Below are 25004 nucleotides of genomic sequence, written 5' to 3' on the forward strand. Positions count from 1 at the left end.
TAAGATGAATTTCTTTTAAAACAAATCAAGAGTAGTTTTAAGTCAGATGCAATTTATCTCCTCGTAGTTGATTTCTTTTATCAGTACCTTCCATATGAAAGCTAATCTCTATTGTCAAATATTTAATGAAAAAGTAAAATTACCATAAAGGAGAGCTGTTGTAACATTTAAATTGATATTTCAAGTGAAAATATATATGCCTTTTACAAGTTTATGATCCATTAAGTTAGGCAGGAGGAGGAGACATGTCAACTCATCAGCTCTGAAAAGTTGTCATGAAAGCCTGAAAAGTGTAAATTAGTTTTTCACCAACCTTGCTTGGTTGCTTTGGCTTTGGCTTAATGCTTATGAAGACATCTAACTGCTCCATTAGCTGTGTTATAAACTGTGGTTCTACTTCAATTTCTTCCTTCATATCAAACATGAGCACAAGAGGAAGGCAACCCTGAAAAGACAAGACGCAAAAACGCATAAGACTTCTAGCCTACCCTTTTCCCATGAAAACGTTAGCAATAAGCTAAAATATAGAGATTGTAACACATATACATCATGGTACAGTAAAGTCAGAAAAATTAGCAAGGATGAAATTTTCAGTAAAGTTATTTCATTGCACACAATAATACAGGTGTATCTTTCTACCCTGGGATTCTCAAACAGTTTGGTGGCATAAGGGTGAAATTTGTTGAATATTTGACATTCCAGTCAGCACATATGCATCCCGCATTACCTATTTATACAGACGTAGAGGTATCCAGAGATTCAAATTCAGTAACCACTATTACCTACTAAATCAAAACAAAATATTGTCAGGAATTGATAGCAGGGCTCTCGCATACTCAAATAGAAAAAAGGAAAAGTAATTCTGGAGAAGTTTCTCTGTAAGTCACCACTGCCTAAGTCTTAACTTTTACCTTTCTCTTCCCCTCTCCTAGATCAGCTAGATAACTATTTTCCAGTGATATGGATGACATATCTGAAACACTTGAAATACTAAAACTTTAGGTAAAAAAAAAAGCACACCTAAAAAAAAGACCAACCCCCAAAAAGAATAAAACCCTCAACAGTCACAGGGTATCCAGACATTATTAGACTGCTACTTCTCATAAAATAACAAAACCAGAGGATACAAAGTCAGTGAAAACCAAACCTTAGTTTTTGTGAATTTAGATTCACGATAAAGTAAACACAGTATCACATGCATCAGGAAAAAAGCCACAGTAAGATAAGGACAAGGAAGTGGACTTAATCAGTTTTCTGCTTTTGCATCAGAATGAAAAGCAGCAATTTTGTATATTTGTTCTTCAAATCACTAGTTCAGTATCATTTTATATTTAAATAGCACTTCTCAACAGTACCACCAATAGCTACACAGTACTTCCCAAACTTAAAGTAATTTTAACTTAAGGAAAATTAAAGCAAGGCATCTTAACTATTTTGACTTCGGGAAGACTGACAAACACAGCTTAACTTCACCAAGTGAACTTGTCTGAAAAGAACAATTATGAATAAAGTCTATTTAAAAATACTGGAATCAATAATCAAGAATTTTATTGTAACAGAACTGCTGACAGCGTTTCATACTTGGATATTCTAGATGTTTTTGTAAAAAAGTTACAGAAAGTAGTATCAGAAGGTCTCACCAAATGCCCGTTGAATGGAATTGCAACTAAAGGTTAGCAGGAAAAACAGGAAACTTAGAAACTTCCAAGCTGAAATGTCAGGTTTTATAAGCATATTAAAAGGCTTGGTTTTTACACTACTGTTTTGTTCTTGATTAGAGCACCTACGTGTTGATGATAAGAGAGGAACAGAACTAAATAATGTGCTTTGACAGGGAGTAAGCAAAACTAAGTTGTCAGTATGTCTTCTGTAATTAAATACAGTCCAGTCCTCATTATTATACTCAAAACTAACAAAAAGTAAGTCTCAGTATTTTTAGTGATGATCAAAATACAGATGAAACTGAAGGGTTTGGAATAAGGGGAAGACATAAAAAAAGAACACTTTAAACAAGACTCCAAACTCCTCTCACTTAGATAAGCATTTAATTGTAAATCACTAGGCATTCTTTCTTCCTTTTGCAATTTGCCCTCATAACTACTGTGAGTATTGTCTTAACCACCACGCTGAATATATTCCTGCAAGCAATATACTGATGGTCAGAAACTGAGACTTGCAATACTTGTCAGAGATAAGGGACAGTCACAAATTCTACACCACAGAATTCATAGCCTTCTCAATGAAATTAATTACTAGTTGATATTAAAGTTTCCATTTAGACATACTGCCAAGATAAAAGATTGCACCAATACATTACATATCTCCTACTGTAATGCATCTAGGCACTGCATTGTATTTTCTATTGATATCGTAAGCTCTGCCTCAAATTTAGTCTCTGATGAGAATTATAGATCACAATAATAGAGTAGCTCAGAAAAACCTTATGGTACGTCTTTTCTTGGTATTGATGTTCAGACGCTTCTAGACAGTTATTCCTAGGAGCTCTGAAGAGATCAAATCACTATTTTTAAATCACCTCTCCAATTCCATAGGACACTTGTGCTGCCTAGCTGCGCAACAGCATCAGCTGTTATTCTGATGGAAGGAGAGGAGCTGGCAGGAGGCAGTAACCCCGGTGACCACGGCGTGAAGGCCAGCGTGCAGTCGCACCTTGCAGGAAATCACGCCACAACAAGCGAGTCTCATCTTACTGCACAATGCCCAAGAAGAAAACAAGTCAAGTGAAATTTACTTCAAAAGGAGCTGAGAATGACTGCAGCTATCTGCCTGTATGTAGGTACCGGCATGGCTGGCTTACTTAAGTTTTTTTTAATCTGAAGCTGAAAAATACTAGTTTTGCTAAGTTAAGAATCAGAGGTAAGTTTTTATCCAGTTACCTACTTTTTCCCTCAGCTTTTCAAATTTTTATTGTTTAAAAAGATATATTCCTCCTTCGCAAAATTTGCTTTTAATACTTGTTTTATCTACAAAACTGGAGACGACAGTTTTAGGATATGTAATGCATGCGAGTTTAAACAGACCAAGTCTCCTGGTCAGGACAGTTCTTCAAGGGTGATGCAGCAGATGTGATGTGGGACACTATGTTGTACTGATGTGTTTGGAATTAAATCAAACTTCAATATTTTAAAAAAAATGGCCCTCACATAATTCTAAGTTTTGAGAGGAAAGGTGTACTCTGATGCTCATGTGATAGATTGTCTGCACTTCCTTCTAATTCATGAACCTCCAGAAAAGTACTGTTTAAACCTCACCGAGGAAACACATAGAATAAAACTATTTCTTGGTATTTATAGACAATAATACCCTAGAATATAATAATCATTAATATAACTGTATAAGCAGAAATGCACCACGTTTTTGTTTCCCACTATGCAGCAAGGCACAGTGCAATCTAAGAGAGATGTAGACTTCTGGAATTTAATAGTATCACGGTTTATCCTGATTTCAGCTTCGAATTGGATTTGAGTCCAATCTTCCCATGTGTTGTTTGTAAATATCCATATGTACCAAAATATGTGTACAAACATTGTTACTACAACAATGCCTAAAGACTCCCAGTGAAGCTTAAAGACCAATACAACAAAAATCAGTACAAATAATAATGTTAATCACCAGAGCTATTTTTATAAATGGTCTCATAGTACTGAGGTTATGGTACTAGAAAGAATGTAAGACTGCAGAATGAGTAATTATTTCCTCTGGTTCCCCACTTCCCTGAAAAACTCACCTACGTAACAACTAAGAAATTCCTGCCACTTGCCCCCAGAAGAAACCTACTTACTGGACGTGGAAAAGGCAGAACAAAACAACCACCACCCAACAACAAACCCCCCCCATCTGCCTTCTACTCAGAAGCAAATTGTTATTGTAAATTTAAATTGCTTATGCTGCATTTATATTACCAAGGTCAGTTTTCAAGTCACATTACTATAGATTACCAATATTTTAAATAACCACAAACACTCACAAAACACAAAAAGAGCACTCAACCGAATCAGCTTTTTGCAATGAGTAGTAATCCTTCCTCTCTAATGCTAACTTATGTTTGACCCATAAATACACGCAGAATGAGCATACTTTCTATAATCTGGCTTTTTTTTTTTTTTTCCAAGCAAGTTTCACTGAAAGTATTTACCATGAGATATTGCCTGGCAAGACAGACAGACTCAATTGTGCCCTGGAGGTAGACAGTGGATTTCTTCTGTGGGTTACTAGGGTCAGGGAAATGGATCTGAGCACCAGTCCTCTGCATGATATGTTTGATGTTACTGCCATTTCGACCCATCATAAAGAGATGATGCTGCGCTGCAATGTCTAGTTGTGTGCTCACAGGGATGGCAGAGGCCAGGCTCCCAGCTAGGTGTTCTAAAAGCATGGCTGTTCCTTCCTGCGGGGGAAATGCAAGAAATGGGTGAAACAGTGCCCACAGGCATACAAAACAACATTTCAGACCGTTTCCTTACTTGTCATACATTTCACATTCAAGGTGTTTTGTTTAAAAACCTGACGGATTTCTTAAAAGCAACAGATGGACTAAACTCTACCTACTATTCCCATTTTATGACCAAAAGCAGTGTCTAATTGCCATCATGGAAGGCAGTAGGACGATGTCAAATGGTTTGGGCCCACCAGACCTTCTGTGCCCACACAGAGCAATAAGAAAGTCGACAGATATTTATTTGGGTAGGTACACTTGCAAAATTTGTCTTTCAATTTTGGCCTAAGATCTTCTTACTGGCTTGAGATATACCCATCTGACACCATATTCATCTGTCTCGCTGCCACTTGTTAACAAGGAAACATTTTCATTTTATTAAGATAAACAGCTTCATGGCAGTTCCTTTCCTTGACTGTCAAATTCACATCTCCCAACCCAGGTTTCACAAGACCAGTTTTATTGACTGTAAGGGCAACTTTCAAGGTTATATATTTGAGTGCCCATTGAGAAGATCAAAGCACAAAGAATTCATATTGGGGAGGGCAATGTTTTGTGGGTTTTTTGTTTGTTCGTTTGTTGGGGTTTTTTTGGTGGGGGAGGTAGAGCGAGATGTAGGTGGGCTAATTAAAAGATTGATAAGATTAGTTTCCAGAACTGCTGGAAACCCAAACAGGTGAGCAACAGATGAAAAACAGATTAAAAGTTTAGCACAAACAATGCTAAATCCTAAACTTATTGCTATTTTCTATGCATTTTTACACCTCACCTACAGGCTTCAAACCCTCAGGCTTCAAAAGTGATTATACGATAACACCATGTACTGATGAGACAGGATATAACATTAATATAGTTCTTTAGTATCTAAATTATGAATACATTTATGACATGCAGAAACCGACTTAAGAAGATACATTACCTTCACAGCACTAGTGTTATTTTGTGACCCTCTGACAATGACTGTAGCACCATACATTCGAGAGCGTTGTTTAAAGGAAACCGAAATATTATATGTTTGACATATATGCTGAATTGTGGGAGAATTAGGATCTGGGATCGGTTGGAGAATTCCAGCAATAGGCAATTCAAACATCAGTACCAATGGAAGCAGCTCCTACAACAACATTGAAGAGCAAATATTGAAAACCAAAAATCACACTTACTATAACTACAACAATTTTATTACCAAATCATAATGTATCAATTAATGATGATTAAATTGAAATAATATATCCTCTACCCAAGGTTCATTGATAAAAACATTATCATATCTTTAGTTGGAAGAATGCACTGTTTTTTTCCAAGGACACGAGAGGTTTTTGTTTTGCTTAGGCTTTTTTGTTTGTTTCCTCTCCCCCCCCAAAAATAGCAGGATCTTTTGCAACTATGTAGCAACAATAAAGCCAAGTAATTTCCCTTACTTATCCATGCAGACCTACAAACTGGTCAGTATTTATAAAACTTCTAGAGAACTCTTTTCTGTCATGGATTAATTGGAGCTCTGAAGTCAGCCAGAAAACTACGTAAATGTCAGCTTCTTTCATGACTGTCACAACCAAGGTTGTATAAGTTACATAACCTGACAATTTCAAAAAAGTTTTCATAATTTATTAGATTTGTAATAATCCATGCCAGAATACACATACAAATCAAAACCAGAAGTTAAAGATAGAAAAGTGCAACAAGTGGAGCTGAATCCCACCAACTTATTTGCACAAATCATACATGAAAATGGTTAAAATTAAAAAGGCGGCAACTGCTTTTCCCCAAGTCAGAGACTCACACAGGATGCCTGAGCTTCTACAGCCCTTCTGTGGAGGGTAAGTTAAGACATAATTTCAAACACAGTACAGGATACTCTACATCTTCCTTACACTGTAGACTTCACGTTCAAGGTCCACCTTGGGCTAGTTAAAAATTTGGCTGGAACGCAAATCACTTTTTATAATACCCTTTGCATTTTACTCATGTGGATAGTCACATTCATTCCTGTATTTCTGCTGTCACAAGACACAGCCAGACAACCCTAGGGTTCTCAAAACTATATTTTTTCCCTTTCAGGTATTTTCAAGAGAACACTATACTTAAATAGACTATTACCCGAATTCTAACTCTTGCGGACTCCACTCCAGCTGGCTGTCCTGCAATAGACACCTGGAAGAGCAAGAATATAGAAAACATAACACCACATTTTCAAATGAGGCATTGGAAAACTTATTCAGATACCTGCGTTCCCTTTTAAATTTTTTATTTTTTATTTTTTTAAAATCAACACTTATTTCACACCTGGTGGCACCCTAAGTGCTCTCTAAACAGTAGCTGAAAACTAAAACCAGTTTAAAAAAATAATCCATGAATATTATAGCATCTTAGGTTACATAGGCTTCAGCAACTAGAAAAAAATTGATACATCAAATAATACAGTTGTTTGGATCAAATACTGGAATTACTACTGTATACGTGGGCTGAATGCTAACATTCAACAACAGTAGGTTTTCTTGAATGCTTTGAAATTACAGTATTTTGCTCAGCAGCCACTAGGATGCAGAAGAGGGAATTCCAAATACAGTGATAAAAGACTTGAAAGTAAACATTCCAGTAATATTAGCATTACAAAATTGTACAATTCAGGCTCAATGACTTATTCTAATAAAACTGAACTCTTACAATAGGACATTAATTTTCACTAGCTATCCACCAAGTTTAGTTTTCAACTAAGTTACACTAAGTCAAAAGCACAAATTAACCAATATGCTAAATAAGTCAGGTGTTGAACAGGAAAAATATTTACAAATGCAGTGCTTTTCATACTGCTTCTCTACCATTCACATTAAGTTGTTGACTTCTGTACGCTCAAAATAATTTTAGTTTAAAAAAATTAAAATGACTCATGAGCCATCACAAATTGTTTCCATCTGTTTTTAAAGACTTGCTCACTTAGGTAGTCCCGTGCTTTCCACAGAGTGTAAATACCAAAAATCTATTTCCCTGAACATGAAACTCACCACCCCCAAAAACCCCGAACTGATGAAAGAAGTTTAGAAATGTTTTATACTCTCAGGAATTACAGTATAAATGAGTTAAATATTAAGCAATACTTACTTGATTGCTTTTCTCTGCTTGATTATTCCTATTTGAATCTGGAAAATGGATATGGCATCCTGTTTCCTCCATCACCTTTTTAATATTGTTGCCACCTTTACCTATCACATGAGAATGTTCTGTATGCGAAACATCCATCTTCAAGGTTACCCGATTGCTCTGGAAATCAAGCACCCATGATTAGATTTGTTCACAGCAGAACTTGAGTATTTTAGAGGAACGTAACTTCAAGAATCATATTCAAAATTCTATTTCCACTGTATTTTTGCCATAGCTTAACTGGCATAACTTCTACTCAAGTAAGGTGTTTTTAATATGGATCACAGTCAGATGCTAAACCATTCACATTTTCTTTCCAATTAGGAAGTAGCATGGTAATAAATACCCTAAAGATACATCTTCAAAACACCTCTAAGGTTTTTAAAACACACCCGAGCTTTTATCAATTGTGATTTAAGAAGACTTTGGCAAATCAAAACCATGGAAGCCAAAAACAACAGGATTTTTTCCTCCTTTAACAAACATACCAAATTTTGCTGGTACATCAATTTTAAAAATACACAAACACTACCTGCAGCTGTTCTTAAAAACTATATTGTTAACAGCCCATAATAATGTTGTTAATGGTTGTTAAAAAAATGGTGCTTAACTCTGGAGTGTTCTTTTTGGGAATTTGTTTAGAGAATCAAAAAGCTGGCATACAACTGCAGAGAAGCCGTACACACTGCCCCAAAAGACGTGCTATTGCATGAAAAGAACATCTGATAAACATATGAGACTCCAGCCAAAATATAGATGTTTTAGAAATTCTGGGTTTAATGCTTCAGAGTATAAGAATGCAGTAACAATTAAGAATAGAACTGCATAAATGCTCCTAAAATTGAATTTCAAGCAGAAACAAAGTTTTAGGTTCACTGAAGTGGTTGTATAATCTACCGTTTGCAGTGAAGGTGTATTTCAGATTTTAAAGTAAAAAAAACAATCCAATGAACAAACCACGTATGCTTTTAGCCACATGGATAGAAATAATATTTCTATATAGTCCAGATCCATAAAAAGTGCTTTAAGCAAGTATTTTCTTGTAGCATGTTTAAATATTCGTGTATACGCCAAATACCAACATCCAGAAGGAATACATTGGAAACTTTGCTTTGGACCATCCATAAATACCTTCTATTTAAATGAGCCCATTTAAAGAGATCAATGTCCAACAAGGTTAGGGGTTAAGGTGTCACTCTAAATAAGTTCTTTCTTACTTTAGTGTCCAAGACAGACATGATTTTCTCTTTTGCTTCTTTAACATCTTCCTTTTTTCCAGAGACTTTAATATGGGGATCTGTAAAATAAATAAAGAGTTGTAAGAACAATACAGTGAACTAGCTATCAAAAATTTCCTCACTGCTTAAATAAATTTGAAACCATTATTTACAGTTCAGAGATAAACAGCACCACCAACTTTTGGGATTCAGCTAAAACCCAAATGTATTGTTCCATCTCTTCAGCCCCGTGACTAGGATTACCAGATGAGGTTATTAAACATGAAAACCAACTTAAAATAAATAGAAATCAAAACACCAAATGTACATCGCAGTATTATAAATGTCTGCAATGCAATTATGTAGCCACGCCATTGTGTCTTCTCAAACAAATATTAACAGATGACAACTAAAAGCTTTTTGACAGCCTTACTCAAGCGTAACACAATGTCTATGTAAAAAATCCAAACTCAAACCCACCCTCATCATCACTTCACTATATTTAATTAGTCTCTAGAAATATTCTTTGCAGTTTCAACCTGGAAATAAAGGTGCTTCCACCAAAAGTTTTCTGATTGAAGTAATCAAATCAAATTTAAGTGACACTTAAGAGATTTATTAAAGTGTTAAGTATATAAATTAAGATTTGCTACTAAGCTCTATACCCAGGAGGAGCACCAGCCGATGGTAGGTTTTGCCCACTGAGATCTAAAGCATTGATTCTACAACACACTTCAGTTCCCATTACAATTTTCAGACCATTGTCCTTAAACAGTAGAAGGTGTTGTGCTGAGCTATCAGGTACAGTTCTGCATCCTGGAATATACTCCTGGTCAGAAAGTGCAGAACTGACTTTGGAACTAAATCAAGTATCAATTACTCAAAAAAGTGTGAAAATGACATGTTAGATAGTTTAGCAGCACCATCTGGTGTCCAGAAGCATAAAGTGCTACAATGCAAAATTACTGTCAAAACATTAAATATAGGTTCAATCAAAACAAACAAAAAAATCCTCAACCACCACCCAATTTTCTAGGTATCAGAAACACAGACATGTCTTTGCAGGTGATACCTATTTCTCTTTCCCCAGTTCTTGAGTCCTCTGCCCTTTTGCAGTGTTAACAGTGCTTTTTCTCCTGTGATAGGATGAACTGTTCTCAAAAAAAAAAAAATTCTAACCCTTCTTCTGGCTAATGAATTAATCTCATTGATTATGCTAGACAGATACACACATCTTCGGGTATATAAAAGTAAATACATTCTCAATGGCAGGAGAAAACAGCCGTAACACAACATATCTGCCTTTCCCATCATCTCAATGATTGAAATCACTTCACTGCTAAAGAACTGCCAAATAACACAACTTTAGATTGTAAACCTGTTGTATTCAATTGAAAACTGAAACTGTTTATGCCATGCCTCGATACTCTTTTTGTTCCAACAATAAAAATCTCTAGTCTTTACCACGGGGAAGTTCTGAGCACATTCAGTTGGGGATACAGAAACACTGAAGGAACACAAGATTCACTGCCAAGTTTCAAGAAAGTCAAGAAAAATGCAGCATTTTGACTTCTGAGAAATAGATATATTTCATTTTTAAAAATGGAAAAACTGGAGTTGCAAAAACATGGTATGCACATAGAATCTACAGAAGCTCCAAAAATCTGCTGCTTTAGCCTTTTCACAATGGAGCGAAGTAAAAGAAAAAATAATTAAAAGAAGTCTTAAGGGCAATTTTTCTTTTCTTTTTTAAGTTGACAGTAAGCCATGTGGTTCTAATGTGTTTAAGCTGTGAATGATATTTGAAGTGGATGTCGCAGGCAGAAATTCCCAGAAGCAGCTTCTAGCGCACTATGTATGCTCCAAGTGCTCTTTAGAGGCTACCAGGAAAAACACAAAACCAGACCACCACCACTTTGGGGTTGATTTTCACATACTTGTAAACATTGTATTTTAATACATATTTGGTCACAAGTATGAAAAATATCTGAAATCAAGCCTGGCATCCTATTACTACCAAAGACGACTACCATCGTTCCGTAATACTATTTGTTTAGCCATGGGTGAAAATACATTTTGGAAAACCTATTTTTTCCATTTCTCATCTCAGTTGGACTCTTTTTTTCTGCGATACTGACAGCTTCAGCAAAAACTTCTGTATTTCTACATTTAACCTTTCTTTGTTCTTTTTAGAGGGAAAAAAACCCCTCAATTACTCACTTGAAAAACAAAAGCAAAGAATCCACTAAGCAAAAAAGAATTCACTGATGCCAGTGACAATTGTAAAATATGCTATGAAATCTTTCAAAATTGGTCTTAAGTACCCTCTCCTTACTTGACTTCTTCTCAATGACACAGTGGTTGGTAATGGATATGAAGCAACTTGTTTTTAAGTGAACAGAATTCTTCCTTTGAGACTCGCTCCCTCTTTCCTTCAAGGAAACAATCTAGAAGACATCCACATCAAAATTTTGCATGAGAAGAGTTACTTGCAACTAACAGATTGAATTCTTTGAACTGGCTTTGCAGGAGTTGAAAGTACATTGATATCAAGTATGATCTGCAGGAAACCAACAGGCACCCAAATAATACCGTATTTACATACAAACAGATAACTTCAGGAATTAAAAATTCAGAGAGGCAATCAGATCATGTAATCTGATTTTCTGGATATTATAGACCCTTACATTTCTTAAATATACCTCTCTATGGAACCAATTAGCTTCTTTGCATTGCAGTTCCTCTGGAAAATGTGGAAATTGTTTGCTCTAATGGTTCATCAGTTTCAGCCTCTCAGATTTGTGCCTGATTTGTGACACTTAGGCTCACTGTTTCTTGTTCTCCCCCCGGCCCGACATTAAAGAACCCTTTGTGTTCAACAGTGTCTTCCAGTGAAGGTCCATATATGATAATCAAATCACTTGTCATTATACCAACTCCTTCTGAGCTCAACCCTAAATACTCTGATTTGACCAATCACCAATCATTACCAAAAATGAGCTAGAGAAGCTGCCTGTTTGGTTTTTTTTTGTTTTTTTTTTTTTTTCCCTCTTTCCTGGCTAAATTATTTATAACTAAAGTAAAGGACTTTCTGTTTCTGTTTTATAACACTATACCACAGAGAGTTTACCAGGAGATAATCAAAAGGCAAGGTTCTCCCAAACTTCCTGGAAGCCCAGTGCACAAGAGGCTGTGTTTGACCTCAATCTACTGTCTGCTAAATAGAGAAAACCTGTCACTAATGGGATCGGTACTTACCTTCAGATTCAGCTTTCTGGTTAATTCGAACTATTTTGTGGAAAAAGCTGAAACTGGATAGTATCTGACAGTTGTTTTCAGGATTGCTATCTGAATAAGAATGAAATGACCACATAAGGTCTTTGTGCACCAATACAAGGGAGTAATTAAAATAGTTGACTTAAGCTTTCTAAATGTTTTCTGAAGCTGTTGCCACCAACAGGCAGCCAAATACATTAAAAATGGTTCCAGACAATGGGTTACTTCTTCCCCCCACAAACTTAAAGTGTTCAGTACTTATGTATGACAAATGATGTCTGTTTGCTATTGTATTTACACTAGACTGGACTGACCATGAAACTTTTCCCTATCATCTCTTTTTCAGGTGTAACTATTTATTCCATGGATTTACAGTTACATTTTTTTTTAACTCAGAAAAGATTTACTACCCTGCCTTAGTACTTAGACAAAAATATTTATTGGATAAAGCTCTACATTTAACATTTGAAATACCTTCAGGGTGCCACTGTAGCAATGCCTTCTCGACACAGTCCAGAACAGGGTAAATGGCACTCTTCAAAGCATAAGGCGGATTGTGAGGCATAAGGGTATAGCAGGTGTGATGTATGTATAGCACTGTCAGTACCGACAACCGTGAAATCACCCTCCGGTCAGCACCTGTACACAGCCTTAACTGGAGCGAGAGCACCCATTGAATGAGACCAACTGATTCCAACAGAAATGGCTCCTGCTGAGACTGGGGCTATAACAATGTCGGTTTTGTCCAGATGACGACTGGATCAGATCACCAAGATGCTATGCCATACTCCATCCCTGAGGAACACTGGGTTTGGTACCTATTTTTACTGGAAAAAAAATCCCATTCCCCTGCTTTGCATTTTTTTTTCTTTTTTAAAAAAAAGCTTTTGAACATAAGTGGAAGTATGCTCTAACTCTAGTTTTATTTTAAGTAAAGAACAGACGCCTACCATGAGTGAAGAAATGAGACACCAAAGCTTTACAAACTGTTTGCAAACACAGAACAAAGGCTTCAGAAGAAGTCTGTGTGCTAAAAGCATATAAGGCTCTACTGCTCCAAATACAGGTGTAGTATCAGAAACTGGAAAAGATTTTGACTCACAAGAAACAACATGATTAGTGTCTTGCAAAATAGAAAAAACTTCATTGTGTAGTAATCTACCTTTTAATTGGTTTTGACAGGCAGTATCTTTTTCCCTAAGAATGGAAAAGATAAATTTAATTTTAATAGATTCCCCCCCTTCTCAAGAACAGGGGAATATTTACACAAAATAGAAAACTAAAGTTACACAACCGAAAATGCTGGAAATTTTTCTCACAGTCTTCATTTTGCCAGACTCCTGCCTTGAAGTGGCCTTTTATTGCTCCTATCCTCAAATTCCTCACTCCACACTTTGGCAGAGTTTCCACCTCCTCGGTCTTTGTCCACAGCTACACCAGCAAGCCTCCAGCTCTTTTGCTACTATTGTGTGCACCATTTCAGTAAACAAAATAAAATTCCTCTAAGCGAAAATAGGTTTGTGCCAGTGCAAATGCATCTGCACTGTAACTTCTGCCAGCCAAGAAGTTTTTCAAATCATTAGACATTTAACTGTGTAGACCTCTCTTGCGAATCAGAGATTAAATGTAACGTCTGGGCGAACTCTTCAGACCACAGCTATGCATCTAGCTTGTTTACAGGATGAAGAGACTTTACTTAAGTTACCAAAATGCCACTACTCTAAAAATAGCTAGACCACTGGGCAACACCAGGGCAGATGACAGTCACTCTTAATAAGTAGCTGATTAGGATCTGAACAGCCCGTGAGTATTACTGAACTCAAGCCATTCAAAGAAAAACAAAGACAAAAGAAAGCTAGCATTTTTAAGGACAAGTTATGGAAATATCTGCCTCAAAAATTTCTAGCAAAACCACACTAAGCTATATGAGAAGTTAAAATAAAGAGAGAAAGCCAAATGAACATATCTAAGTTATGTTCTCAACTGGAAGAGTGAGTACATTATTCACCCCACAACCAAGAGGTCCACAAAACAAGTGAATCAAAAAGGTCAAGTAGGACTTACTGTTAGTATGAAAAAGGGATAATTGAATTGCAACAATTTATTTAATGCTTTTAAATAAATCAGGAAATATTGTGTGTACAGTAGTTAGAGTGGATATTCACTGACCAAACTAGATGGATTGATGATAGCCAAGACAGATGTGAAATAGGCTCAATCTATTCCCACGGAGAAGAAAACATTAAGGCTAAAAGCATGCAGCAAATGCTCATGATTAAGGGCATATGCAAAGTAACTTGATTGAATAAAAAAAGTAAATTTGTCACTTGGGCACTTCTTGCTGTTGGCTTATCAGGTTAAAAGAATTGTCACCCTCTCTCCAATGCACCTCAACCCACTTACTTCACCTCCCAGTATCTAAACCACAGAAGGGGAAAAAGCTACGCATGTATTAAGGCAGAATGCAGACTCCCAAGTGTCCTCAGACATAGCACTCAACCACATAGGGCTTTTTTTTTTTTTTGGTAGTTTAAATTAGACTGCAGCATCATCATCTCTGCACCAGATTGCAACTAGCTAACTGGCCCAAACCATGGGCTGCAAGCAATTAATATTGTCTTCAGAGTAGACATATCCTGAGGCTCTGGGCATTCTAGGGGATCTGTTTGTTGTGGACAAACAGCTGATTACGAAATGTCCTTGGGAAGAGCTAGAGCCACTGCCTATATGTGCGCACACATTTGAAAGACTCTTTGCCTTCTCAGAACTTTTTGACTCTTAACCTTCCCCCTTACCAGAATCTAAGTCCAGACCATCTTTAGAAGGATTTCTCTTCTATTCAGAACATGAGAAGGAACCTAAGAAAAAGTAAATACTTGTTGCACTGCTTTTGCCACAGCTCCAGGGAAAACAGTTTACGTGCATCCCTTCACTATTTTACATTTTGGTTGCCCTTACGTAGTCACCTGAGGAGCATTACATTGCTTTCAATCCTGCACTGTAACAACTGTATGATGGTGAAGCCTGCTATCCCCTCCTTACTTCTCTCTGCCATTTATAAAAATACACTATACGCAAACATATACATACATAGACACACATACACATAGATATTAATGAAGCAGAGACTGGGTAAAACAGACCTTACACACAAAACCAAAGAAATGCTGTGCAACAACTGGTAGAGCAAAGAGTCCTGTTTCTCAAAGATTTCATAGCGCAGTTCAAAAGAAAACTTTAAAACCTGTAACAGGCTATTTTAAATGAAATGGCAACTTAAAGTGAAATACTTGTTTGATGCAGCCTCACAAATGAAAAGAAATAAAATGAGGTGCGCTTCTGCATTGAATCATAGCTGAATCCCACATTTAGGCCTCTTAGTAGCCTTGAAACATCCCAGCGGAACACAAAAAATTAATGTTCAGAATGTCCAGAATTAAGTGAAAATTACCCCAAAACATCATATAAGCTTTAAAGAATAGATTACCTGTGCAACTTATTATTTTTGGAGAAATAAACTATTGATGACTGGATTTCGGACCCAGTGACAGAGGAAAAGAGGTTGAAAAGCCTTCTCTTAAAGCCTAAGCAAAGAGGTAAGACAAGGAAGAGGTAACAGAACGCATGGCAATTTAAACAGAAAAGTGACCGGATTTGAAAGGAGAAGGGGTAGGCCAAGGTGGAGAAGAAGAAAACCTGGAAAGAAGAAACAAGAATGAATTAATTGTAATCTCCCAGAGACTCCATTTCAGTTACATCATTTCATTTTCTTACCACCATAATTAGCTTAAATTCGTTATTTTACTTTTCCTAAATAAGGTCATTAGGGACATTTTATAAATGCATTCAGACACTAAAAGGCACATGCCATGCTGCAATTCTGCTACTTCTTGGGCATTTGTTCTCCAGCCTTTAGTCCAAGCAGCCACCCAAAGCAAGGCAATCTCTCAGCAGGACACAAAGTCTGTTATGTCTTATTTTTTCAGCATGGAACCAATGAATTCACAGTTCATTACTTAAATGTCTGTTGCCATTGTACCTCAAAGCACAAACACAGAACCACAAAGCCTGGGAAAGAAAATAAGAAATAGAGGAAAGAAAAAAGCTATAATACTATAAGATCAACTTAATAGAAGACTTAAAAAAGAACCCACAACATTCCTATCAAAAATAACACCATTATATCTTCACTGTACACAGACTCATACTCAAGGTTACAATTGTGACATATAAGCCTCGAGATAATTTTAGTTTCTTACACACACATTTGCAAAAAAGTCATTGTGGCTGTGTTTTGCTAAATAAAAAGCATCACATCATCTGACTCATGAGCCTAAACCCATGCCTCAGGCTCAAGCTTCTTTTCAAATTCCCCCACTTCCAAACCCAACTACACTTACTTTGCATCTTCATACGTCCCAATTACTGCTGCACCTTTTAATGCCTTATTGCTCTAACTGACTGTGTTTCGCTGCCCTAGCTGATTTTTATATAGCCATTGGCAAGTACTGATTCCGTGGTCAGAACAGGAGGATGCAGCTAGTCTCCGGCAAAGACTCCTGCATTAGGTACACCTGAGCGAACAGGATAAACAGATTTGTCCGCTTGAGAATCGGTATGAAATGAAATGTTATCAGAAAGATGCAAACATCAGACACCTGGTTACTAAAGCCAAACACAGCTAAACATAATATTTTTGGTTACGATTACAAATACTCTATTACTTTCTCTGCTTTAGTATCGCACTTCCAGAGTGAAATGGATTCTCCCCAGAAAAGTCTCTTTCTTGGATGACTGTATTTTTAGAGATTCTTATTTCAACTGTGTTCCCGATGAACATGGTGAGCAGGTTTTCTTTTGTTTGGGGTCTTTTGTTTTTTTAAATAAAGAGAAAAATGAAGAGTCCAATAAAGAAACATCTGTACAGCCTTCTTGAGAGCTAACCAAGTAGCAAGAGCTACACGCAGTACATGAAAATGATTCTTATTTCAAGTTACAGCAAGGCATAGTCAGACCACGCACTGAGTGTATTTGCCTTTCAAAGAGCACCTCTAAGCTTCCCACCCCAACCCAAACACAGGGGGTATAAATGCACAAAATCAAGCACTTAAACAGCTGCCAAGTAAGGATGTGAAGGGCAATGAACGTAGTGCAAAGATAATGCACCCCAGTGAGGAGCGGAGCACCCCAGCGAGGAGATGCCCATCAGCAACCAGCCTCTGCAAGAGCAGGAGACTACAGGCAGGTCCCGATGAGCTAATATTGGGGGCAGAGCAACAAGTAGCTCAAAAGCTGGACCAGGAGGTCCGCAAGCCAAGGCAAAACACAGACTGGTGTGTGCTGGGGCCAACAGCAGGAATAGCTGCAATTGGGGAAATATGAATGGTTATACATCACCAACGGGCAGACAGTAAAGAGATGCTTTTGGCCACTGCATTGTCAACAGCAAGATCTGCGCAAATATTGCCAACACCAAGCATAAAAAGCCCCATTAGATGGTTTTACTATTTGCATTTAGTGAACTATTGTTAGACTGAGTTTAGAGCTTTAACAGACCTTTTGTTACCCACCTTGAACATACATTATTTACAGTACTTACTTTTTCTTACTTAAAATAAAAATAAGACCTGTGCATTTAGAAAAGTCATGGGCTTATTGCTCAAAAATGCTAGTCCACAACGTACCTGTCTCAGCGACCTGTGTGGTGTCGGCCTGCAGAGCACCCAGACAGACACAGGCGTAGCAGGGACTCAGAGCAGCACAACCAAGAGGTTTTCTTACAGCGCTGACAATCCAGTAAAACTCCAGTCTAACAGTCCACAGCCTAATACTGATCTAATGGCTCAGTAGTCTCTTATGGAAGAGAACTTAAGTGCAAGCAGATCACATACACCACCTACTTCGTCTTTTCATCTACCAGATACAGATAACATTGCTAACAATAGATAGATACTATGGAAGAAAAACCGCCTTAACTCCTTTTGAAGCTATAAAGAAGGCAGTAATTTTCTTTCTGATACAGAAAGTTAGATCATTCATTGCCACATAGATTACATTTCTACATCTTGGGTTTGAAATTTGGAGTGTTAGATATTAGTACATATTTTGAACTTATAATAACAAAGTGCATGAAATTTGATTCAAAATTGCTATGACTTATCACCTAGTTTCTGCCATTCATTGAACAAGTTTTTTTTTAATTATTATTTTTTAAAAGCACAAGGTGCTTCACCTCCAACCAGCACGGCAATGTAATAGCTTTTTCTGTGTACCACTGTTGTGCAGGATGTAACCCCCAGTAAGAAAAAGGCAAACAGGCAGATGAGAAGAAAGATGGGAACACTACTTCCCTAAATCCATTTGTGATGCATCTAATCAAGAAAAAAAATTAGACATCTAGAGAAAATTATTTATGACTGTTGCAAAGTTTGGGATGCTTTTATACAAGTGATTTTTTATGTGAACACTGAATTACACATTTTAATCACATAATAATCACCATTTCTTGGCTTTTAGCACGGTAACATATCTCGCAGTTGTTTATCTTACATTAAAAATTTATTCTTATTCATAGATTTTAAATTATTTTCTCCAGAATGACAGGCAGTTTGCAGCTGATCTGGGAAGCGAACCTTCATCTCCTGAAGACCACTGACCTACTTGAAAGCTTCTGCTTTTCTTTTCAGGAAGGGGTTCATAGCAAATTAACACCACACTATCTACCCACATCGTTCCTCTGCAAGAATCATTTCTTTGTGATATGCTTAAAAAAACCCAGACACTTGAATGATGTCAAGTGTTGCTTTTTAAATTGGGAAATCATCCCTGAGCTGTTCTCAAATGAATTTTCTCTGCATCTCTCCTGTCCCATCTGTCTCTCTCCAATATTAGACCAATAGCAAAAATCACCTTTAGAAAAATTAATCGCTTGTTGAGCATCTGCGTGATGTAAATTGCAGCAGTCATTCTGATAAATTGCTTTTTGTGTGCCCCAAAATTGAGTTTAAGTAGAAGAGCGGGGATCATCGAGTAGAAGACTATGGCAGTCTCTAGTTTACAGAATCACAGAATGGTCAGGGTTGGAAGGGACCTTGAGAGATCATCTAGTCCAACCCCCCTGCCAAAGCAGGTTCACCTGGAGCAAGTTGGAGATGAAAGCCTCCAGGCAGGTTTGGAATATCTCCAGAGAAGGAGACTCCACAGCCTCTCTGGGCAGCCTGTGCCAGTGCTCTGGCACCCCCAAAGTAAAGACGTTATTCCTTATGTTCAGATGGAAAAACACGTGAACACAATATTGAGCACATTGCAAGGTATCTGCTAATGGCTAGAAGCTCCTAAAAATCCAAAACCAATACGTCAGCTAATTCCAGTTTTTGCTGAAAGATTGAGACCAATTTGTATTCCCAAGTGATTTAATTACAATGATAAGAGTTCATATTACTACATTCCAGGGCTTGAAATTTCAGTTTTTACTACAGTTACTGCCAAGCACTGTCACTGGATGTCGAGTCCCTTGATAATTCCCTTCATATTACAACTGCGTTTGTATTTTGGCTCTCCCTTATCTGCCTGAGTATAAGCAAACTGCTGTTCTTTACAGCAAGTACAGCAAGCCCTAATCAAAAATAGAAAAGCCCAAAACTTCATTCCTACTCTTCTCACAAGAAGAAAGACAGTTCAAATCACTCTGCCGTACAGTTACTTAGAGTACCATGTCCACCTGCTGGCTCCTTACAATGTGTTTCTTTAAATCATTCAGAAATGTGACCATAAATGTATTGTATCTTCCTCTAAGGTGATACAAATACATGATTTTATGTTTTTGCGTAGAAGCAGCATTCATTGCTGTAGGCGCACACCCCCAGGACAGAAGTACCGAGAAGCATTAGCAAACAAGATAAAAAGCTCAAGCAAATGTTACTTTCTTTAAAAGCTTTCTCAGTTGTCACCTACACTGCACGCAAAGAGGGGAGAATTAATTGATCTGGCTGGTTTCTGAAATGGTAGCAATCTGGAGGCTCGTTTAAACAACCCCAGTAAATGACGTATTTGCTGCCAGCTGCTGGCACAAGGGATGCTGTGGATTTGTGCGTGTCTAACTGCTCACATCGAAGGGAATCAACATGAACTCCTGCGGCAAAGTTTCAAATGGCCTGGGACAGTCTTCTCTTCATTTATTTATTGCAAAACAGGGAGGAGTCATCTATGCTTGGGTCAGCTCCTCCAGAAACAAAAGAAATAAACGAACTTGTGATCTAAACACAACGATTCTTTAATTTTTAAAGTACACAATTATAGGTTTTGGGGATTTTTTCCTTCAGAATATGAGAACCAGTATGCACTGACAGTTTCTCATTTACAGAGAAAGTTAACAAAAAGCAGATGTAGCTCATAATACAGCGACTGCAACACATGCTGTAATTAATCTGGAATTCCAAACAATAAACACAATGTCAGCAAGAGACTTGCTTTAAATCTTTAAGTCAATTACGAACTGATTGCCTTAGCAACACATTAGAGAAAATATTTAGCATTTACAAAGTTGTGTTAAGATAAACAATAGTTAAACAACTGCAACAGGTAGTCTGTAGGTTAATTAGCAGCAACTACCTAAGGTGCATACTTGGAGAACTATTAAAACTACAAAGATTGTTTTCCTTGATGCATTCACAAGCCAAACATCATAAACAGAGAAAGCAGCTGAACTTTTCCAGCTTTATCTCAGCCTGAGGAGAGCAGCCACTCACGAAAGAGAGATTGGATACTTTATGTGCGTGCACACATTTCAGATTGCAACACATGCAAATATTGTCAATCTTGGCAAGTTACAGAAGAACTAGACCAGAAGATAGTGAGGTATATGAAATTTGGACCTTCAGGTAGAGAATATGTCCACTTCGAAAGCAGCAAAGATGCTGAGAAACTCAAAAGTCATCTTTGTTTCAAGTTTTATATTCACAGTTTAAAGTAAAAAATTTCCAGTGTTAGTTTTCCACTTGTTGTTCCTCTATAGAAAAAAAATATTACAGCCCCTTTCCAGCATCTCCTACAAATCTGTCACGTCCCATCAATTTAAACCAGGAAAACACAGAGCAGCAGCTGTGGACAAACAACATAAGACAGCTGAAAATTGTCCCCACAGTTTAGCTGTCTAAACATTTGTGGGAGAAGACAAATTTTCCATTAAGTGTAGAAAAGTCAAAGTCAAATTCTAGCTCACAAGTATAGCAAAAAGAATAAAAATCAGTAATTTGTTCAATAATAAATTCATGCCATATTCAAAAATTTGCCTTCAACTGATTTTACTCTGATGAATTTCAACCAGAATTAAACAAAGCATTTTTGCAAATACTTGGGTTTGGTTATTGCTACTACCAGGCATAAGAGTCACTCCTAAAATTACCTGCAAACACAAGACTTACAAAACAAAGATGCTGCTTGAGAGAAACTCAAAAATCTGACCTATCACTCCCCATATGCTACCACGCCAGTTTAACTCCCAAATGTCAATGTGGGGCATAGGATTATGTCAATATTTTAATTATCAGCTATGGTCTTACATACCTCACTGTCTAGATAAAACTTTAGCCTGCCCATAAAAAAAAAAAAAAAAAAAAGCTGTATCTATACAGTGATTAAGCCAGTGGCAACTGAAGAAGGTCAACAAGTGAGAGGAAAAAGGTCCATTTTAATAGCAGGAAGTAGAGACTTGCAACGTTTTCAGAACAAAACTCTTTAGTGGCAAAAATACAAACCCTCTGTCTCCCAGAAGTCCCAGTTTACTCATCCCACCTTCTGGAGCGCCACCTTCTTTAAGAGAGGCATGGTAGCTTTAAAGAGCAAACTCTCCATGCTCTCCCAGCAGTGTCAGAGCCTGCTCTTTCCCCTTGGTGCAAGTCAGAGCTGCTTGTCCTACGGCTTCCTTCTCTGCTTCAGCGCCTGCTGAAGGATGGACATGCAGAGCTGTCATATGCCTCTTTATAACCACTCGCTGATCTGCTCCAAACACGTGCTTTGTACCTGACCGGCTTTTCTCCACCTAGTAAGGCAGTGAAAGGCCAGGGGTGGCACGGCTGAGCCGCTGCACCTAACAACCTTGGTTCAAAAGACACAAGAAATCTGGGTAACCCGCCACCCACTAGCAAAACTGCCTGGGACAGCACAATATTCACCTCGGTTTTAAATACCAAGGTACTGCTAATGGCAGAATATTGGTTGTGAAATAATACAACTATATGTGGCTGGTGCTGATGCACGAAAAGTGACAGGGGCTTAAAAAAAGCCAAAATATGCTGCAGAGCCTGACCTGAGAGGAACGTCCCCCAGCACCGCACATGCATCTTTTCCCTGCCAGCAGACGGGAACACAACAGCAAAGGACACCGCTTGCAGATACAGATTTAGGAACCTAAATTTAGGCACTCAAATATAAGTTACCAGGCATTCATTTTCAGCTGCTGAAGTCAGCAATGACTGTGGTTCAACTTTTATTTACTAAAATGACAAGAGGAAGAAGCAAAAAAAATATGCCAAAAAGAAAGTCCCTGTCTGTCATTGTATATCGGGGGGGGAGAAATAGTTAATTGCCAAGTCTTACTTCTTGACAGTTTCTTCCTTTGGGCTCATATGCTATTTACATTGCTAAGTAGTATTTTTATTTTTATTTAACAGAATGAGTCAGCTGATGAAAAGCATAATCAGTTTTGTCATAAGCTCATAGACCTTATTATCTCTTTTGTCTTGCATTTTACCAAAAACTCATGCTACAAATGGCCTTCTCTATAGTAACTTTTCTTTTTGTTTATTTTTCTTTTAACCCCTTCACTCTGAAATGAACCCTATCTTTACTTACAGAATCCAAAAATCTGCTCCCCTCCCTAGTACACAGATGTGCGCTGTTGTGATTGTTCTACTTGGATTCCCTTCTTGCAGCATCCTGCAGTAAGCACCTAAATCAGGATCAGTTCTTTTAAAAAAAAAACAACCAAAAACACATCTCAGAAGGTACAGACTGAACTATTACAGGTGGTCATTTAAGCCACCTTTGTGGCAGAATCTAGTATACTAGAGCACTGTTGGTAGTTATTTAAGCTGTCCTGGAAAATCTCCACTAGTGCGCACCCCCAAAGCCTACACAACTTATTACAATAATTAGCTAGCCTTATCCACCCTAAAATCCAAGCGAAATCTCTGTGACAGAAATGTTTGCTTTTCGTCTCCTGTCCTAAGTAGACACCGATAACAATCACCTTTTTCCTATTCCCACATTGTTTTTTTTAATTATATACAACATTACATTTTTTTAAACTCTTTCCAACTCTTGTTTTCAAAGCATCTCCTTTGCTTTCCCCTGAATTGTCTTTAATTTGTCCAAACTCTGAAGATCAGCACTAGTAACTGGTACGATTTCACAGGTGAACCCTCAGCAGTACTAAGTTGCACAAAATCAAGCATTTCTTTTATTTACAAACAATGATCCTGAATATACATACCAGTTTGCTTTATTCTGGGATACAGCATCACACTCCAGTGCCTGTTTAATCTGTGGTACACAACAACCTTTAAACCCCTTCCTCCAATACTGTGCATCTGATCTTTCTTCTCCAAGCAGCCTGCGGTGAGTTACCACTACTGAGTTGTTATTAATTTTGCATCATTTCTCCAATTTGTTATGAGAGTGAATTATGTTCTCTGTCACCTTGATGCCAGTTGCAAATTTAATCCATACATATTATTCCATCAATTAACGATCAATGAAAACACTGCCCAGTATGGGACAGTACCTCAGAATATCTAACAGAAGGAAAGATGCTACATTTCAATCATCTGAAGGATGGGAAGTCACTCGACCTACTTAAGTTTTAGGCAAAATTCCCGCAAGCAGAAAAGAAAACAGCAAATACTGCACACAAACAGTCATGCTGAGTGGGTTTCTTTACCCTCCCAGAAAGTGCATGCTCATTCCGAAAGTTTGATTTCTTTGAAGTGACCAAATGTATATCTATAATATTTTTAATCCTCCACATGAGAGTGCCCACAGGCAGAAAAGCTAACGTGAGCTTGACTTCTCACTGCATTCCATTACAGTAGAAACGTGGGATAAAAATATACACAGGAATGTATTTTGCACACGTATAGCTGAGTATAACTCTACAAATTTATTGCTAAAAATCTTGGTGCAAACTGTTTAGCATTGCAATATTTTGAGCAAGTTCCACAAAACAGCTCACTTTTTCTTGAAGTCCAGTATTTTCTCAGCTTACTTTCTTGGCTATTATTCTCCTCCAGCATTGCGAAACCAAGCAGTTTACACTATTTGACATTGCACTGGACACAAATCCAATAAGCTGGATGACAGTTGCACTCAAATTTAATCCTTTTTATTGCCATCTTGTTTTACTTGCACACATTCTAATTCAGTTTTGTGATTTTTAGCAGAAAGTGCCAACATCCTCAACTCCCATGCACTAGAAATTAATGTTTTGCGTTCCCAGTGTTTTAAGTCATACATATGTTTTGATGCAAGACGAGACATCTGTTAAATGTTTAACAAATTGAAACTGCAGTCATCTAAATTACATCTTTATGGAAGTAGCACAAAGATATTAGAGATGAGAACAGTGACATGTTAGATATTTAATCACCGGTCCAGGACAGTAATGAAACTCTGCATCAATACAGTGGTGTTTACCAGCTTTTCCTCCGGATATTCATCAAGTAGAAACTTCAGAACTGTGTCCAATCTCATTTCCAAGACTAGGATATGCATTGGAAGTCTACGCCAGACACCTATGAACGCTGGGCTATAATCCTCCTCTCCACTTCCTGGTATATACATTTTCACCTAGTCCTTCGCCCACATCTTCCTCTTTCCCACCCATCTGTTTTCCCATTATCTTTATACCATCTTTGTCA

General features: G+C 37.5%; 1 protein-coding gene across 1 annotated transcript in view; it reads right to left on the reverse strand.

Moving 5' to 3' along the window:
• BICC1 (BicC family RNA binding protein 1) overlaps positions 1-25004 on the reverse strand; it is a gene marked incomplete at its 3' end in the record, with an annotated part of 47944 nt that overhangs the window by 11046 nt on the left and 11894 nt on the right. The window contains exons 2-7 of the mRNA XM_009893054.1: positions 8815-8894; positions 7559-7717; positions 6557-6610; positions 5376-5570; positions 4157-4408; positions 314-445 (exon numbers count right to left, since the gene is read on the reverse strand). Of these exons, the coding sequence (XP_009891356.1) occupies positions 314-445; positions 4157-4408; positions 5376-5570; positions 6557-6610; positions 7559-7717; positions 8815-8894 (872 nt within the window). The remainder of the gene's footprint in view (positions 1-313; positions 446-4156; positions 4409-5375; positions 5571-6556; positions 6611-7558; positions 7718-8814; positions 8895-25004) is intronic.

The sequence above is a fragment of the Charadrius vociferus genome, unplaced genomic scaffold (assembly GCF_000708025.1).
Source record: "Charadrius vociferus isolate BGI_N301 unplaced genomic scaffold, ASM70802v2 scaffold429, whole genome shotgun sequence".
Taxonomy (NCBI): domain Eukaryota; kingdom Metazoa; phylum Chordata; class Aves; order Charadriiformes; family Charadriidae; genus Charadrius; species Charadrius vociferus.